This window comes from Eptesicus fuscus, chromosome 16 (assembly GCF_027574615.1).
Source record: "Eptesicus fuscus isolate TK198812 chromosome 16, DD_ASM_mEF_20220401, whole genome shotgun sequence".
NCBI lineage: Eukaryota > Metazoa > Chordata > Mammalia > Chiroptera > Vespertilionidae > Eptesicus > Eptesicus fuscus.
In genome coordinates, this window is record NC_072488.1 from 61,993,202 (window position 1) to 62,012,664 (window position 19,463).

The window sequence follows — 19,463 nt, forward strand, 5'->3', positions numbered from 1 at the left end:
TGTCATTGTGGTTTTAATTTGTATTTCCCTTATGTCTAATTATGCTCAGCACCTTTTCATGAGCTTTCCCACCATTTGTGTATCTTCTTTTTTGACATGTTGGTTAAATATTTGACACTGGAAGACCAGTGTCGCCACTGTAAGAGGTGTCATCAGCAGGCTCTGGCATTCGCCCACCATATAATAGACTAAACCCAAGATGAGACAAGCACTCAGCAGTTCAATCCAGGCATTGGAATATCTTGACGTGAAATAAACTTTCTAGCGAAATTTTGTGGAAGGGCTTCCCCCCTTTTTTTAAAAAAATATTTTTATTGATTTCAGAGAGGAAGAGAGAGGAGAAAAAGACAAATATCAATGATGACAGAGAATCATTGATTGGCTGCCTGCCTACTGGGGACCAAGTCTACAACCCTGGCATGTGCCCTTGACCGGAATCAAACCTGGGACCTTTCAGTCAGCAGGTCGACACTCTATCCACTGAGCCAAACCAGCTAGGGCAAGGGCTCCCCTTTTGCCTCTCCCCAGCCATTGTTACCAAAGTGCCTGGCCATGTATTCTTCGGCAGCTCCCTCATTCTCTGGGTTTCTAAGAGGTGGGGAGATGCTTGGCTGCGTGTGGCTATTTCTGTTGTTGCCCCTTTTCTCGTCCCACCAGGCAGGCTGCAGAGTCCCAGCATAGCCCTTCTCATCCTGCCGTATGCCCTTCGCCTGGAGTGAGGCTTCACTTGTTACTCCCTGTCCTATAAGTCAGCTCTTCATTGTTTTTCCTGGAGCCCCATGGATAAATAAACAAGCAGATAAATCAGCAAGACTCTAAGCCGTCAGGACCTGAGTGCAACCCCATTAAAATAATAACTGGCATCTGTATGAAGCCTTGCAGTTTATAACATGTCTTTACATATATAATTTATCTTTATCTTCAAAACAAAGTCATGGGCATCATAATCATCTCCGTTTTGCAGATGAGGCAAACCAAGGCTCAGAGAGATTAAATGAACTGCCCGTCACTGAGATGTTCGGTGACAGGCAGTGCGGCACAATAATGACTCCCCTGGTCTGTGAGACCACACTCAGCCCCAAACTATGAGAACAGAAACCAGAACCTGGATCTGAGAGTCTCCTGACAATTAGGATTTAAAAGGAATCTTGATTTGCAATTTATTCTATTTCCCAGCCATTTACATTATTTGAGGAAATTTTGAGGCTACTCTTGACACATGCAAAGTTAAAATGTTTTATTGGCAGTCCTCATGTCTCCCATGACTCACCCAGCCTGACGGCGATCTGTAACCATGTCTGAGACAAGCAAGCAAGCAAGCAACTCTCCTGGTCTGTGTGACCACACTCAGCCCCAAACTATGAGAACAGATAGATGTTTCTATCTCTCTCCCTCTCCCTCTTTCTTTAAAAAAAAAAATATATATATATTTCTACTGATTTCAGAGTGGAAGGGAGAGGGAGAGAGATGGAAACATCAATGATGAGAGAATTATTGATTGGCTGTCTCCTGTATGCCCCACACTGGGGATCATGCCCACAACCTGGGCATATGCCCTGACAGGGAATCAAACCATAATCTCCTGGTTCATAGGTCGAGGCTCAACCACTAAGCCACGCCGGCCAGGCAAACAACACCTCTTTCTTATTGTTGTTAACAGTACGAAATGATTGATAACTCAAGTCTCGAATTTAAATTCCAGGTCTTCTACTATTCCACCTGCAAGAGAGGGAAATCATAGGGAAATTCACAGGATGACTTGCACAGCACTTGTGATTTTGATAAGAAGTAAAATGCAGTCCAAGTTTCCATGAAAAAACAGTAAAAACTGTAATGCAGACTCAATCTGTACTCAAGCCCCTGTTCCACTTCCCATATTTATTCCCTCGTCTGGGTCCAGGACACGCTTGACTCCTCAGTAGATTGTTGGAGCCAGAGGAGACCATAGGGGTGGTCTGCTCTCTCCAGCTTTTTAATTCTACGGATGGAGAAGTGAGGCCCACCCTGGTGACCTGCCCGAGGTCCCTCAGCTGGGCAGTGGCAGATCTGAGACTGAAAGCTGGGTCTCCAGACGTCCAGGCCAGGTTCTTCCTGCTACACCCCGTTTTGGTGAGACTGATCCAGACAAGTTGTTTTTGTGGACGCTGCATACCTCTTGGCTGAAGGTCTATTGCTGAGTCTCTTTCGTTGTCAGGGATGATGGGGTCCTCACCACTAGGGCCAGGAATCACAAAAGGATTATGACTCACCAGAGGCTACCAGACAATTGCTATATTTAAAAGACTTAGAGGCAGACAGCTGATTGGAGGGGTCAGGAGACACAGAGGACTGGTCATAGAGTTTCATTTGTACAGCAAGCGTATCTCTTGCATATGGACTGCATTTTTATTTGGGGAACTTGGGGGACTGATGGAGATGATAGCAGGTAACAAGGTCCCTTCAAGCCCCTCCTGGCAACATCAACAAACTCACATGCATAGTCACTCTGTATTCCTAGGAGGAGACAGAGAATCATTCAGTAAATGACTTTTAGATGTAAACAAATTCCTGAGATGCTGATGTGATAGTGCCCACACTTACCCTCCACTGGGTCAGTAGATTGCAGTAGGTGAGAGTTAGGCTTTAGAGTGCAACAAACAGGGTTCAGACATGGGCTATTCCCACTGTCTCACCAGGCCGACTGCACCCGTCAATGCATGTGAGCTACCATTGTTATTGATGGAAAAGATATAAAGGGACAAAAGCCACTGTGGGTTCAGTTGGCTCACATTCATTTGTGTTTAAAATTTACAACAGCACCTACAAACCCTGGAATGACTGGAAAATATGTGTGACTGAAATTACTTATTCAGACAACAGTCAATGCTTTGTGTGAAAATGGATGGATTTGAACCTGTTGCAATAATTACTGCAGTCATTGGTCCAAATTGCTGGTATATTGGGTATAGTGAAGGGGCATGGATTGGGGAATCTTACAGACCTGGGTTCAAATCCAGCTTGGCCTTGCCCTGAGAGTGCCATCTTTGGCAAGTTACTGAACTCTGAGTCTCAGCTTCCGCATCTCTAAAATAAGGGATAATGCTTATCTCACAGGCTTGTTGGAGGATTAAATAATATAATGTCCATAGGAATGTGTGTATTCTCACCATTTGGGCAAAGCTTGATCATCTACATCAGTTTGAAAACAATTATTTAAGTGGCAGAGGGCCTGGACAGTAAGACTTTTATACCAAAAGAACGTTCAGATAACCCCACTGCCTGAGAACAGCAGAGGAATACAGTATCGTCACACTCGGCAGTACTTTCAATGTTTTATTATTACTTTTATTCTCTAGGGCACCTAGGGACAGCTCAGCCTCTGACTAGTATCTTTCCCTAACTTAATTCTTTTTTTTTTTTTACAGAGAGGAAGAGAGAGGGATAGAGAGTTAGAAACATTGATGAGAGAGAAACATCAATCAGCTGCCTCTTGCACACCCCCTACTGGGGATGTGCCCACAACAAAGGCACATGCCCTTGACCGGAATCGAACCTGGGACCCTTGAGTCCGCAGGCAGACGCTCTATCCGCTGAGCTAAACCAGTTTCGACCCTAACTTAATTCTTTCTCCACTCTTTCTTCTCCCTTTCTCATTGTCCGGGAAGCCCCGCACAAGTGGCCCAATTCACCTGGACTGGGGTGGGCCATGAGCACAGCATCAATATGATGTTGCCATTGTCACAGGTGAAAGCACATGTGTTCCTGAGCGCTACCTTGGAGCAGCTGGACTCGTGCAAAACCCTTTATAAAAGGGCAATCTGTTCTACAGACAGAAAGACAGGAGGGCAGGAGGAAATGCAAAGAGGCAGTTCAGAGAGCCACTTCGTGAGGTAATGTTTCCCTAGGAGAGGTGGTTGACTCATTGCCAGGGAGCCTGGAAAGTTGTTTGACTCAGGGTCTTTATTTCCCCTGCTCATTCTCCTGCTCAGTCTCCCTCAGACCTCTCTTCACTCAGTGGATGTGTGGAAGGACTGTGTCATCTCAGAAATGTCTCAGCTTGAGGAAGGACCCAGGTCCCACTCCCTCCTCCCCCATGGGAAATGTGCTCTGCCTATTTCAAGAACGTTCCTTGCATTTCCTGTCCCTGGGCTGCACAGTGTACTTCAGCTCTTCCTTTGGACATAGCATGAAGAAAGACACTCCATCCTCAAAGAAATTTTCATCCCCGGCCAAATACTCTTTCCCCATTTCCTCAGAGTTTGGGAATGAGGCTACTTCCTGACTTTGTACTGATCTCCCAAGAGCTAGCCATTCTTGGATCTCTTTGTTGGAGGTAAAATTGGGGTAAGGGGCCAAGTTCACATATGGAGTTTATGTTATATATTGGTGTGGGGATCATATGATGATGAAATGAAGAATGAAGAGCAGGAGGCTGAGCATTTCCAGTAAACAACCAATCCAGGAATGAGAGTTGCTAGTATTTCCTGTTTAGTTATCTTTTTAGGCTAATTATTTGTTTCTTGTTCTCAAATTTAGAAGTTGCTTGCCTAGCACAATTTTAGATATCTGGAAACAATCCACCAAATATAAATTTCCAGTACAACCTGGGGGTTCTTTAGATTATTTAATTAATAGTGGTTAATAAAAGCTTTGAAATCCTTTTATTAAAAGGGTCACCTAAGTCCAAAGTACTATTATAATTAGGTATAATGAGGTCAGTGGTTTAAGAGAGGGCTTTAAACCATATATAAAGCTCCTCCAGTGATCAGTGGTACAGAATGAAGGTAGAAAGAGGCAGGTGAGTCTACATGCTGGTGTGAAGTTCCTCACGGCGATAGAGCCACCCTGAAGTCCCCTCGGATTGGCGCCAGTTGCTCAGTGATCTGCTGGTGGATGGATTCTGGAATTGTTAAGCCTATGCTACAGGACAAAAGCCACTGCTTTGTAAAAGATTGACGTGCAGGTTGCTGTTGAATATAGAAGGCTGTAAACAGAGAGGGGAGATTTTCTCTGCTGACCCAAGACGGCTGGCACTAAACCAGGTCAGTGCCAGCCTTCTCGGGTCAGCTGCCTTTTGAATAAAACTAAGAGTAGAGTCGATAGAGAAAGAAATGGAGCACAGCAAACCTGAGTTAGAATCTCTAATTCTTCTCTCAGTGGTTTCTCTTAATTTTCTAAGGAGCTACCAGAATGGGGACAAAATTATGGTATGACGAAGCCTGGAGATAAGATGTGAGTGTGTGAGTGGGTAATATGTAATTAAGATGTTCACAGACTCATGTCAACGTGAAATGGAAGTAAGTTGAGTTGGGAGTTTATGCTTAGGAAAAAGAGTGATGCACTGAACCATAACAGTGAGTGTATGAGAATAACGTATTGGAACTGGAAAAAGGGTATTGAATTAGGAATGACTCTAAACCTTTAAAAAATCAAAGAAGTTCTATTTGAGGAACTTTCAAGTTTTAAAATTAACCAGGTTTTTCTTTCAAATCGTAACAGGTGCTGTAGGATAAGATTCACCACCATGTTATCCCCTGTCCTGTTTGGGGGACTCGTTGCCCTCATTGGTGAGTAAGTCATCAGTGACATTTAGCATTGTTTGCAGGATGTCCAGGAAAACATCCAGCACGGTCATGAACTTGAGGGCAGTACCTTCATGCAGTGGAGGAGTGGGCTGTCCTCTGACAGCCTGGCCATTAAGCAACTGCTTATTGTTTCAATTACAAGTGTATCCTGCTTGCCAAGCAGGTGAAGGTGAGATCAATGGGAATTTATCAGACAGTACTTTGGGAAGCAAGGCACTTGAAGAGAAAATGATCAAGGTGCTAAATAAGAAATAAGAATTAAATGAGCATATATAGAAAAAATTCACCTGGGAGGAGTTTAAGAGGATATTGAAACTACCAGTAGAAAGGCTTTTTTGAAAGTGGGGGTCGTGATAGTGAAGAATGCTTGGTGTTTAAATAGAAGAGCTCACTGGCTGGGAAGAAAGACGTTAGTAAGGTCACAGAGGCAGAAATGCATGAAAAGTATTTGGGATGCAGTAAGCAGGTCAGTGTAACCAGAATAGAGAGGAGATTTCTGTGGGGAAGGCAGGAACTGTAGGCTGATGAGATGGTAAGGGACCTTGAAGAGAAGAACAGATTGAAACTTCAGCCTGAAAAAAATGAAAAGCTGTTGTAAACAATGTTCAAGTTGCCTTTAATTAATAAAGTAAATTGAGAAGAAAGTGTTTCTAAAGTGTTTAATTATAAATCTAAAAATGTTCGTGTTTAATTCTTGCCCCGACCCGCGGGTTAAGTCAACGCGGACCCTAGAGAGGGAGTGGGAATGAAAGGACAAGAGGCACAAGAGACGGAGACAAGACAGGCTTTCTGATCAAGTCTCGTTTATTGCAAGGTATACGGGGATAGATATAGTCAGGGAGAATGAGGGAGTTCCTCTAATGATGTCAGCGGGTAGCTAGGCCGTAAATATCAAGAATAGGTTATCTCAACAGAGAGGTCCTGTTGTGCCCCAGCCGCCAGGATGTCTGCCGCCAGGATGTCTAAGTAATAACTGTCAAGAGCATCATGTTGTGCGAACAATGTTATCTTTGGTCATCCAGATGCAGTTCTGGGAGCACAGTTTCCCACAAATTCTAAATTTGGAAAAATGATGCTAATGAGAAGCAACAATGTCCAGTTACTTTTGGTCAAAGGCAGGGGAACATAGTTTTACATTTTTACTCCTTTAATTGCCAGGTGGGAGCAGAGTTATAGAGCCAGTAGACTAATTATGAGCTACCACACTAGCTGTGTTTAACTGACAGGTGACTACCAGTATAATTAAGAAGGGCCTAAGGCATTTCGATGCTGCACAGGTAGTGTAAGGCCAATGTCATATTCCAATCACCTTAAAGCCTGATTTGAAAAGTGGTTCTCAAACTTCCCTATGCAGAAGAGTCTGCTGGGAATGCTGGCTCAAGTGCAGGTTCTTTGTCCTTATACCTAGATTCTGGCTCAACAGACCTACTATGAGGAGCCTGAAATAGGCTTTTTTTTTTTTCATCATAACAAGGAACACTTTATTGCTGTCATCACGAGAACCTCCAAGGGCTTTAGGAGCTCTGCTGAGGACGAGCAAATATATATTTCTTTTAAATCACAACAATCACAAGACTTTTATTATTTTTTCCTGAATCACTCAGTACTAAGATGACTTAAAAATAATATGAGAGTTTATTTTCATGGTCCTTGACACCTGCTGGACTCTGGAGCAGGCGCTGTTGGCAGCACTGCGTGATGGTGCCTTGTATCTGCCTCCTGAAGTCCTGTTCACCATCTCCAGGGGCTCAGCTTCTGGAGAAGCTGAAGGAATGCTGAGAAGGGTATGTTCCCAGGAAGAATGAGAGAGGTGTGGAGTCCAGGCTGGCGACATCAAATCTTGGTCCATCTTGTTCTGGCTTCAGAGAAATAAGGCAGCTGCTAATGAGATTGGTGCCATTGTGTGCAGTTTTGGTCTCTTGAACTTTTTCATGTCAGAGCTCTTGTTCCTGGTCTTGTTTTTACTCCGAAGGCACGTTGGGTTCTCATTTTCTCTGGACATGGAATCTACATCTTTGATTTCGAAGCCAAATTTGGACTCTTGACTCTGGAACCCAATCTCCTTAACAAGTTACTTTCTGGAATCAATCACAGGAAAAGTGTAGTTGGCAAATGCCATGATGAAGATGTGTAATCAGCAGGAAGTGTAACTGGTACAACACTGAAACTTCTCCACAGGTTGATCTTGGTCTTGGTTTGCTTCTAAGTCCTCTTTGGGTTTTTTCTTTTCTGGACTCGGTGCCTATATCTTCTATCTTCAAATCTGGATTCTAGACTCTTCAGTGTTGATTTCTAAGACACACTTTGGTTTGGTACTATATCCTGGGTAAGGTTTTTGGCTGAATGCTTTGATGAGGATTTTCAATTGATCTTCTGTGAATTGTATGCAGCTTCATCTACAATTAATGGCTATGGTCTGGTTTGGAGAGTTGTCTTGGGCCATGTTGGAAGCAAGTCTTGAAATCTCAGCCTTCAACCAGACCAAGATATGCATTTTTTAAAATGTATCTTTATTGTTGAAAGTATTACAGATGTCCCCTTTCTTTTTCCTCATTGACCCCTCCATCCTCCATGCCTTCACCACACAATTGTCTGTGTTCATGGCTTATATATATATGCATGTAAATTCTTTGGTTCATCCTCTCCACCCACCCACCCCTGCCTTCCCTTTGAGATTCATCAGTCTGTTCCATGCTTCTATGTGTTTGGACCTATTTTGTTCATTAGATTCCACATGAGTGAGATTGTGTGATACTTGTCTTTCTCTTACTGGCTTAACATAATACTCTCCAGGTCCCCCCATGCTGTCTCAAAGGGTAAGAGATTTTTTTTAAATAGCTGCATAGTATTCCATGGTGTAAATGTACCACTGCTTTTTTTTATCCACTCATAAACTGATGGGCATTTGGGCTATTTCCAGATCTTGGCTATTGTAGGTTGCATAGCTATGAACATAGGGGTGCATACATTCTTTCTGATGGGCGTTTCAGATTTCTTGAGATATATTCCTAGAAATGGGATTACTGGATCAAATGGCAGTTCCATATTTCATTATTTGAGAAAACCCCATACTGTTTTCCATAATGGCTGCACCAATCTGCATTTTCACCAGCAGTGTACTAGGTTCACTTTTTTCCACATCCTTGCCAGTACTTATCATTTGTTGATGCTAACCATTCTGACAGGTGTGAGGTGATACCTCATTGTCATTTTAATTTGCATCTCTCTGGTAATTAGTGACTTTGAGCATTTTTTTCATACACCCCTTGGCCATTTGTATGTCCACTTTGGAGAAGTGTCTATTTAGGTCCTTTGCCCATTGGATTGTTTGTCTTCTTTTTGTTATGCTGTATGAGTTCCTTTTATGTTTTGGATATTTGCTCCTTACCAGATGTATCATTGACAAATATGTTCTCCCATACAGTGGCTCTTTTGTCATTTTGTTGATGGCTTCTTTTGCTGTGCAGAAGCTTTTTATTTTGATGTAGTCCCATTTGTTTATTTTCTCCTTTGTTTTTCTTGCCCTAAGAGATGTAGCTACAAACATATTGCTACAACAGATGTCTGAGATTTTGCTGCTTATGGTTTCTTTTAAGATTTTTATGATTCCACAACTTACATTTAAACCTTTTATCCATTTTGAGTTTATTTTTGTTTATGGTGTAAGTAAATGGTCTAGTTTCATTTTTTTTTTTTTGCATGTCTCTGTCCAATTTTCTCAACACTATTTATTGAAGAGACTGTCTTGACTTCATTGTGTGCCCTTACCTCTTTTGTCAAATATTAATTAAGCATAATGGTTTGGGTCAATTTCTGGGTTCTCTGTTCTGTCCCATTGATCTATATGCCTGTTCTTGTGCCAGCTCCAGGCCATTTTGATTACAGTGGCTTTGTAGTATAAATTGATATCTGGTATTGTGATCCCTCCAACTTTGTTCTTCTTTCCCAAGATTGCTGTGGCTACTTGAGGTCTTTTTCTGTTCCATATCAATTTTTGGAGTATTTGTTCTAAATCTGTGAAATATGCAATTCATATTTTAATAGGGATTGCATTGAATCTATAGATTGATTTGGGTAATATGGACATTGTAATTATATTATTTCTACCAATCCATGAACAAGGTATATACACTTGTTTATATCTTCTATCTCTTTTTTTCAACATCCTGTAGTTTTCTGATTATAGGTGTTTTAGCTCCTTGGTTAATTTTATTCCTAAGTATCTTAATTTTTTGTTGTTGCAATGGTAAATGGGATTGTTTGTTTAGTTTCTTTTTCTAAGAATTCATTATTGGCATATAAAAATGCCATTGATCCCTGGCCGGTTTGGCTAAGTGGATAGAGAATTAGCCCATGGACTGAAGGGTCCCAGGTTCATTTCTGGTCAGGGGTAGATGCCTCGGTTGCATGCTCGATTCCTGGTCCTGGCTGGGGTGTGTGAGGGAGGCAGCCAATCAATGTGTCTCTCTCACATCGATGTTTCTCTCTATGTTTCTCCCCTATCCTTCCACTGTCTCCAAAAAGTCAATGGGATAATATCCTCGGGTGAGGATTAACAACAACAACAACAACAACAAAATGCTATCAATTTCTGGGTGTTGATTTTGTATCATGCTGTATTGCCAAATTCATTTATAAAATCTAGTAGTTTTTTTGGTGGAGTTTTTAGAGTTTTCTATGTACAATATCTGTCATCTGAAAATAATGAGAGTTTTATTTCCTCCTTTTCAATTTAGATGCCTTTTATGTTTCCTTCTTCTCTAATCACTGTGGCTCGGACTTCCAATATTATGTTGAATAAGTGGTGAAAGCAGACATCCATATCTTGTTCCTGTTCTTAGGGAAAAAGGCTTTAGTTTTTTTCCCATTGAGTATGATGTGGGCTGTAGGTTTGTCATATATGGTCTTTATTATGTTGAGGTATGATCCCTCTATTCTCACTTTGCTAAAGTTTTTATCAAAGATAAGTGTTGGATTTTGTTGAATGCTTTTTCTGCATCTATTGATATGATCGTGTGATTTTTTCTTTCAATTTGTTTATGCGATATATCACATTTATTGATTTGTGAGTATTGTATCAGCCTTGCATCCCTGAAAGAAATCCTACTTGGTCCCAGTGTACGACCTTTTTATTGTATTGCTGGATCCAATTTGCTAATATTTTGTTGAGGATTTTAACATCTGTGTTTATCAGGGATATTAGTCTGTAATTCTCTTTCTTTGCAGTGTCTTTATCTGGTTTTGGAATTTGGGGAATGCTGGCCTCATAAAAAGAGCTTGTAAGCGTTCCTTCCTGTTTTTTTTTTTTTTTTTTTTTTTTTTAATAGTTTGAGGAGGATAGGTGTTAGTTCTTCTTTGAATGTTTGTAAAACTCCCCTGTGAAGTCTAGACCACGGCTTTTGTTTGCTGGGAGGTTTTTGATTACTGCTTCTATTTCATCAGTTGTTATTGGCCTAGTCAGGTTTTCTGATTCTTCCTGATTTAGTTTTGGAAGATTTCATTTTTCTAGGATTTTTTTCCATTTCACCCACACAGTCCATCTTGTTGGCATTTAGTTATTGATATTATTTTCTTACAATCCTTTGTATTTCTGTGGTGTCAGTTGTTACTTCATGGCTTTCATTTCTGATTTTATTTTTTTGGGACCTCTCTCTTTGTTTCTTGATGAGTCTGGCTAAAGCTTCATCAACCTTGTTTTTCTTTTCAAAGAACCAGCTCTTGGTTTCATTGATCTTTTATATTGTTTTTTTTTTCAGTCTTTGTCATTTATTTCTGCTCTGATCTTTATTATTTCCTTTCTTCTACTTACTCAGGGATTTTCTCGTTGTTCTCTTTCTAATTCTTTAAGTTGTATGGTTAGATAGTTTATTCAAAATTTTTCTACATGTAGACCTGTAGTGCTATGAACTTCCCTCTCATGACTGCTTTCACTGCATCTTATAGATTTTGGGTTGTTATGTTTTTGTTTTCATTTGTTTCCAGGAAGTTATTTTATTTCTTTCTTGATCTCATCCATAACCTATTCATTATTTAATAACATGCTATTTAGCCTTCATGTGTTTGAATGTTTTTTGAGTGTTTTTACTGTAGTTGATTTCTAATTTCATGCCATTGTGATTCAAGAAGATGATTGATCTGATTTCAATCTTGAACTTGTAGAGACTTGTTTTGTGTACTAACATGTGGTCTATCTTTGAGAACAACCCATGTGCACTTGAGAAGATTGTATATTCTGCAGCTTTGGGGTAAAATGTTCTGTAAATGTTAATTAAATTCATCTGATTTAGTGTGTCATTGAGTCAGTATCCTTGTTGGTTTATTGTCTGGAAGATCTATCCAGTGACATCAATGGGGTAGTGAATCCCCTACTATGACTGTATTGCTGTCAATCTATCCCTTAAAGTCCTCCTGAAGTTTTTTTTTATATACTTAGGTGCTCTTATATTGGGTACAAACATGTTTACCAGGGTTATATTCTGTAGTGATTGTTTATTGTCTCTTGTGAAGGCCTTCATTTTGAAGTCTGTCTTGTCAGATATGAGTATGCTATTCCAGTTTTTTTTTTTTTTCATTTCCATTTGCATGGAAAACATTTTTTCCCCATCCCTTTACTTTCATCCTGTGTGAGTCTTTTGTTCTGAGGTGGGTCTTTTGTAGATAGCATATAGTTGAGTCATGTTTTCTTATCCATTCAGCCACCCTATGTCTTTTTATTAGAACATTTAATCCATTTACATTTAAAGCTCTTATTAACTAGTAGCCCGGTGCATGAAATTCATGGGGGTTCCCTCAGCCCAGCCTGCATCCTCTCCAATTGGTAACACCTTGGAGGATGTCCGACTGCTGGTTTAGGTCTGATCCCTCTCGCAATCTGGGACTGCTGGCTCCTAACTGCTCACCTGCCTGCCTGCCTGATTGCCCCTAACTGCCTCTGCCTTCCTGCCTGATCACCCCTAACCTCTCTGCCTGCCTGCCTGATCACCCCTAACCTCTCTGCCTGCCTGCCTGATCTTGGCCCCAACTGCCCTCCCCTGCTGGCCTGATCTCGCCCCCAATGGCCCTCCCCTGCTGGCCTGATCTTGCCCTCCTCTGCTGGCCAATTTGGTTTTGATTTATTGGTTTCTATGCCAGTCAGCACCAAAAGCTCTGCCTCCTAGGCAGCCATTGGCTCCTCACAGTTGACCTGGATTTGGTTCTGATTGGTCGGTTTCTATGCCAGTCAGTGTGTCTGGGCCTATTAATGGGGCCTGATCAGAAAGGCAGGGCTGATCAGCAGCCTTGGTGGAGGCCTGGAGAGAAATGGAGGCGTGGCTGCTGGCCAAGCCAGAGAGAGAGAGAGGCAAGTGCTGATCAACAGCTGCCACAGAGGCTACAGATCAGACCCTGCTTTTCTCTTCAGGCCTCTCTCCGGGCCTGATTCGCAGCCCCCTCATCAGTCAGTGCTGGGTCACTGTGCCTGCAGCTGTAGCAGTCAGTGCTGGGTCATCACAGCAACCAAGTGCTGACTGCAGGACTGACTTCAAGTTGGTTGAGCCTCCAGGTCATTGTGGATGTGACAGACCCAGGGTTTTTCTATATTAGGATAGGTACTTATTTATTGCTATTTTTTAATTCTTTATTCCTACATTTCTCTCTCTCTCCATATATATATATATATATATATATATATATATATATATATATATGTCTTATTATTATTACAGTAGCCCTTTAACATTTCTTACAGTGCTGGTTTGGTGGTGATAACTTCAGTCTGCACTCCCAGCCCTCACACCTCAATTGTACATGTGATCTGTGTCATAGGAATTCATCCATTTAGTCACTCACATATACTTCCCATATACATTGTAGGCACAGGATGCTACACTGAGGGTGGTGTGGAAAGCCAAGATGATGGTTCCTGCTCTCTGTATCACAGCAGAATCCATACCACTCAGAGAGGCTTATTGACTTTGCTGGTTCTGCTGCTTTCATGAGCTAGATAGCTTTCTTAGTGTCCAGGGTTTACTTGCTAGTTCACGGTTGGACTGTGGGTCCATTTACAATTCCTTTTTTGCCTGTATGTAGATGTGAGAGAGCAGACTGTGACTGTATTTTTCTTTTTATTAGTTTTTCTTTTTAAAAATTAAGTAGTTTAAAAAACTTAATTTTTAGAGTTGCTTTGGTTTCCTTTTAAAATAAATATCGGTAATGATGAGCGCCATTGTTAGTGTGCCAAATTCTAAAAGTCTCTCTATACTGTCAAGTTTATCAGAACTAGGTCGATGGCCTATGGGGAATGGATAAAATCCATCACCTCTCTATTGAAAACACATTTATAACACCAAGTGAAAAAACACAGTTTTTTTTTTTTACATCAAACATTTTAAGAAATGTAATTTCCTACAGCAAATATTTGTAGTCTTAAGGTACAACTCAATAATCCTAAGAACTATTAAAATAAACTTTTCAACTTACAGAAAAGCTCTTTATCTCCTTTAGTAAATAGATTTGAACAGTCTCGGGATGTAAAATATAGCACAGGGAATATAGTAAAGAATCTTGTAATAACAATGTATGGTGTCAGAAGGGTACTAGATTTATCAAGTGATCATTTGGTACATTATATAAATAGCTAACCACTATGCTGTACATCTGAAACTAATATAATATTGTATATCAACTGCAATTAAAAAATAAAAAATGTTTTAGAAAAATAAACAAAACTTAAAACTAACTAAATAGGAAACTCACTTTCATATGACAAAAAAAAGTAAAAATAGATTTAAGTTACATTTTTATGGTAAGTTAAAATTTATTTCCAATTAGATCTAGATAGAAACTCAACTGCTCAGCAACATGATATAAAAATAAATACTTTATGTTAATGGTATCCTTTTTTCTTCTCTCACTAAACAAAGTCTATTGTTATCCCAAATGCTCACATCCACAGAAGTATTTGTGTCAGAAGTACCTTAAAATTTCTCTCAAAGTTCCAGCTTAAAATATATTCTGCCTGATCTAGATTGCACCAAATGGTTTTGAAGTCTTGCACAATGTTTAGAATTGTGTTTTATTATACTTTTTAAGGTTGGAGTAGAGTGGGAAAGGGAAATCTTGCGTTTTGTCTGATGAGCCATTCTAGGGTCCTGAGGAGGTCCTTGGGGAGAACTAAGTCTATGGGTTTTTCTTAGGTTTCATAATGTTCATTATAGCAACTCAAGTAATATTTTCTCACAGACTTGAAGTGATTATCATCCCCTTCCTCCTCTCCAGGCACCTCCAGGGGCTCTTATCCTTTTCGTCACTCAGCGAGCCCTTACCTGCATCCCTACCTGTACCGCGGCTGCTATGGCAACATCATGACCATGGAGACTCCTGGTACTGCCTGTGATATAACCAGGTTGATTAACTGCGGTAAGTGAAAGGCAAAGCAAACATCTGGCTTGTCTCCTTTCATCATTTTCAGGTTCTTTCTTAGAAAAATAGCTTCATTTTGAAAAGGTGTAATCGTCATTTTAGTATTAATGTCAAAATTAAAAATGAGAAGAAAACAAAATTCTGACCAACCTAACATAGTACCTCTCCCCCCTCCCCATTATTTCCAAACTTGTCCAGATGTTTATTTCTACATATTGAAACGATTGCCTAAATCAAATATTAAATTCTGGCTTTGTCTTTTTGTTTGCTGTTGTGTTGCTGCATGTTAAAGCAGGATCATGTTAAGCAAGCCTCTTGTTCTTTGTATGTCCTCACTTTTGTAACTGTTGCAAAAGTCTTCTTTCTGTTATCTCAGTGCCAGAGCGTCAGAGCTGGAAGCAACAAGGTCAGCTAATTCTGCCTTCCCAATTTACAGATCAGAAACCGAGGCTCAGCAAAGGGGAGACTTCTGCAGGGCCTGGAGCTGAGTAGTAACAGACCAGACTCAAACTTGGGTTGGCTGACTTCTAGACTAAGGATCTCCCCAATGCAGAAGTGTGGCAGGAAACAGAAAAACGAGGGGGAAAAACAGACATGGTATCTGTCTGAGGTTGTGGACCTTTCTGTGTTTATAGAATCAAAGATCAAAACATGTCCTAGTGCCCTGGCTGGTATGCTCAGTGGTTAGAGCATTAGCCTGCATCCCAAAAAGTGGTGGCTCAGCTCCTACTCATGGGCATGTACCTGGGCGCAGGTTAGATCCCCACCATGGTCAGGGTGTGCGGAGGCAACCAGTCAGCGTGTCTCTCTCACACTAATGTTCCTCTCCTCTCTCTCTCTCTCTTTCTCTCTCTCTCTCTCTCTCCCTCTCTCTCTCTCTCTCTCCCTTTCTCCCTCCCTCCTTTTTCTCTCTCCCCTTCCTTCTTCCCTCCCACTCTCTCTAAAAATCAATGGGAAAATATCCTCAGGTGAGGATTAACAAAACAAAACAAAAAACCACAAAGAAAACACCATGTCTTAGAATGACTATCCCAAGCTGTGAGGCGCAGTCATGGGCTATAGCTAACTTATCCAACTATGAAAAGAGTTCTTTCTGGATTACAGGAGACAGTTTATTTTCCATCCACTTAGGGGTTCGTGGTTCTGAAATGTTTGCTGAAATGGATTTGAGGGCGTTAAAGCCTTACCAGACTCTGATCAAAGAAGTTGGGCGGAGGCATTGCGTGGACCCTGCCCTCATTGCAGCCATCATCTCCAGAGAAAGCCACGGCGGAGCTGTCCTGCAGGACGGCTGGGACCACCGGGGACTGAAATTTGGCCTGATGCAGGTACTTAGCTGGCAGCTTTCCGTTAGCCCCACTTCACCCCTCCCTGCAGAAGCTCAACCCAAACTGCACGGTGCTGGCAGTATTTTGAGGCTTCAAAACACCCTGGTACTTTAGCACAATTTGTACTGTGACTCCTGTAACACAGCTTTGGTATTTCATTTGAGGTTTATCATTCTTGGTTAACTATAAGAAAGTATTCTATCAGTTTCATAACTATAATGTGCAGTAAATAATATACAATGTGCTTAAATTGAGAAAATCTTATAAAGGGCATTTATACTGGGGTTCATGAAGTAGTCAATTCATCCATGTGGATCAAAACACTACGGTTAAACCCCACATAACCCAACTTGTTTTTTCTTTATTTTTTAAAATATATTTTTATTGATTTCAGAGAGGAAGGGAGAGGAAGAGAGAGATAGAAACATCAATGATGAGAGAGATAGAAACATCAATGATGAGAGAGAATCATTGATCGGCTGCCTCCTGCATGCCCCTACTGGGGATGGAGCCCACAACCCGGACATGTGCCCTTGACCAGAATGAACCTGGGACCCTTCAGTCTGCAGGCTGATGCACTACCCACTGAGCTAAACCGGCTAGGGCCCAACTTGTTCTTTAGACAAATTGGAAGAAGATCCAAATGATCTGGATATCTGTTTCCAGGTTCAACTTTCTATGGCCTGTAGAACCCCAGACTTTTAGCCTCCCAGTTAGAAACACATTTGTATTTTGACTGTAAACATGTAGACTTTGGGAGCTGATTGTTTGAAATAACTTTTCCATTTATTTATGTATGTATGTGTGTCTATTAGAGGGCTAACTAAAACTGGGCCACACCCACTCCTCCCAAACCTTACTTTGTTTCTCTGACTGTTTCTGTGAAAGAAAGCACTGCAGAGTTGAGTACGTGGGGGGAAAGGACAGGGAAGGCCAGTGAACTTGAGCATAAAAGAGAGAACCCAGGAACAGCAGAAAAACGTGTTTCTTCATTCAGATGCTCCCACTGCTATTTGAATTTTCTAGCTTGATAAAAAAATGTATTACCCTGTGGGCACCTGGGACAGCAAAGAGCACCTTCTGCAGGCTGTTGGGATTCTGACAGACAGAATTAAGGCAATCCAGAGGAAATTCCCCATGTGGAGTGTGGACCAACACCTCAAAGGTAGGCCAGATTGTGGTGCTTTGTTTAAAAGAGCTGAGTGAGACCCCTGCAGACCAGATGTATGGGGGCCTCGCGGGGAGCGTGCCCACCGGTCAGCGTGGCCTGGGAGGAGCTGTGGAAAGTGCTCTCGGAACCCCTGCGTTACTGGCGGTCTTCCTTCCCCGCTTTCCTTTCCCTCTTGCCAGATGTTGGGGCTCTGATTATACCTCTCGTTGGTTATCGAGCCATTGAGTGATGCCTTGAAAGTGAATGCAGTAGTTTAAAAAAGTATGTTTGCCTTTGTCTGGTAGGTTTCTTTCCTGATGCAAGAATTAATCAATTTCTGAATTGTCTGAACAAAATTTTACTCTGTGAGCTTTCCCAGTGACACCAGGGCTTTAGGTACCATGCGTTGTCCAAGTGGAGATCCGTGCCTGGCTGGTCACAGACCATGCCCCAGGTGGAATTAAGTCACTAGGTTCCACTAGAAATTTGCTCTTTTTTCTACATTTTCTGCTCTGTGAAAGGCACCATCATATATCTAGTCATCTCTAGGGTTTTCTGAGGCTCTCTGGTTCCTTCTCTCTTCACATCCAGCCATACCAATTCTTAAGTCTATCTCCTATAAACCCATGGTGTGTACCTACCAGTACTTCTCGCCTTCCACACGTAGTGGCCGAATTTAGAATAAACAGTTTCTATTTTCTATTTCAAGGTCCTTGAAGGCAGGGATCAGAGGCCTTTTTCTCTGGATGTAAGAGTGGAGCACACTTATGTTAAACACATAAATAACTATTAAAGATTATAGGTTTAATATACATACACACAGACATGCTTATTATACACATACACCTACCAGAAAATGATTATCTCTGGGTAGCATTGTGCACTCTGCTCTCAGTGTGGCATTCAACCTGGCACATAGTAGGTGCCTAAAAATGTTCATTGAATGAATAAATGAGTGGATTATTAAATGACTGAGAGAATATAATGAGCATTATCAGACTGAAGATTTGCTGGGAATCTAGTTTTGTAGACCTGAACTACATAAGAAGCAAATCTGACTTTTTAAGCAAGAAAAATAAAAGTATTTTAAAAAGAGATAGAAGGAAAGCTACTTGGGTTTTCCCCAGTGGTTTTTGAGGTAGCACATTCTTTAGGAGGGGAGCGAGGGAGAAGGAGGGCCTGGGACTGCCTGCTTTGGAAGATTCGTCTGGAGGGCTGACATCCTGGGAATGGTCATATCTTATTTTTGCTGTAAGTTAATATTTCAATCTGAACCTCTGTGTTTCATTTCAGGTGGTATCTTGGCCTTTAAGTCAGGAATCGAAGCCATTGCTACCCCCATGGACATAGAGACTGACTTGGTCAATGATATTCTTGCCCGAGCTCAGTTCTATAGGAGACACGGCTTCTAGGCAAAGCGCTGCACGTGGGCCAGGCTGGCAGGTGCTCAGTGCCCCCTTCGCAGGGTTTGCTATGATGTGTTGTGCCAACACTGGCAGAGGAAAGGTTGCAACTATGACAGAAAATTCACTTCCCAATTTTTAAAATACAAATAAGCATTAAAAAAATAAAACCTGCCCAGTTCCCAGCATGGTTCCTATGAAATATGCCTAGCCACATTCATCATTATTTTGTAGTAAAAGTGAACGTCTTGGAAGTGATGTCTATCTGTTTCGGTGAGGCCTCATTTGAGCCCATGATGTCAACGCCCACCGACTCTCTGCTGACAGAACTGCTAACAGAAGAGAGTCTGACCTGAGCCTTTGTCCTTTACCCAGTATCAGCCCAAGCCACTAAGGCTTTGCTTGTGAAAAATGCCTGAATCAGAAGCCAGTCAACCTGTGGGACAATGGAGAAGCTTGCGATGGACTTCTAGCTCCTGGTTACCTGAGAGCTGGAGGGAGGAAGCTGGCCTTCCTCGAGGGATGTATATAGTATTCCTCAGACCCACACCAACCTCCGGGGCTTCTTCCTCTTGTTTGCTGCAGATCAGGGACTGGCTTCTTTTCTCCCACTTTCAGT

The 19,463-nt window shown here is 41.5% G+C and overlaps 1 protein-coding gene across 1 annotated transcript; it reads left to right on the plus strand.

Moving 5' to 3' along the window:
* Positions 1–2,364: 2,364 nt before the first annotated feature.
* On the plus strand, positions 2,365–18,993 carry LYG2 (lysozyme g2). Its single transcript, XM_054728351.1, has 6 exons — positions 2,365–2,425; positions 5,479–5,546; positions 14,820–14,960; positions 16,095–16,291; positions 17,318–17,456; positions 18,735–18,993. The coding sequence occupies exons 1-6, from the start codon at positions 2,373–2,375 to the stop codon at positions 18,851–18,853; spliced, it is 717 nt and encodes a 238-aa protein (XP_054584326.1). The 5' UTR covers positions 2,365–2,372; the 3' UTR covers positions 18,854–18,993.
* The last annotated feature ends 470 nt before the right edge of the window (positions 18,994–19,463 follow it).

What these genes read in the sequence shown, in the direction of transcription:
- LYG2 (XM_054728351.1), top strand. Translation starts at nt 2,373, where the DNA reads ATGGACTGCATTTTTATTTGGGGAACTTGGGGGACTGATGGAGATGAT. An exon ending in GGGACTCGTTGCCCTCATTG is followed by an intron (nt 5,547 to 14,819) that starts GTGAGTAAGTCA and finishes CCTCCTCTCCAG; the next exon opens with GCACCTCCAGGGGCTCTTAT. An exon ending in TGAAATTTGGCCTGATGCAG is followed by an intron (nt 16,292 to 17,317) that starts GTACTTAGCTGG and finishes TGAATTTTCTAG; the next exon opens with CTTGATAAAAAAATGTATTA.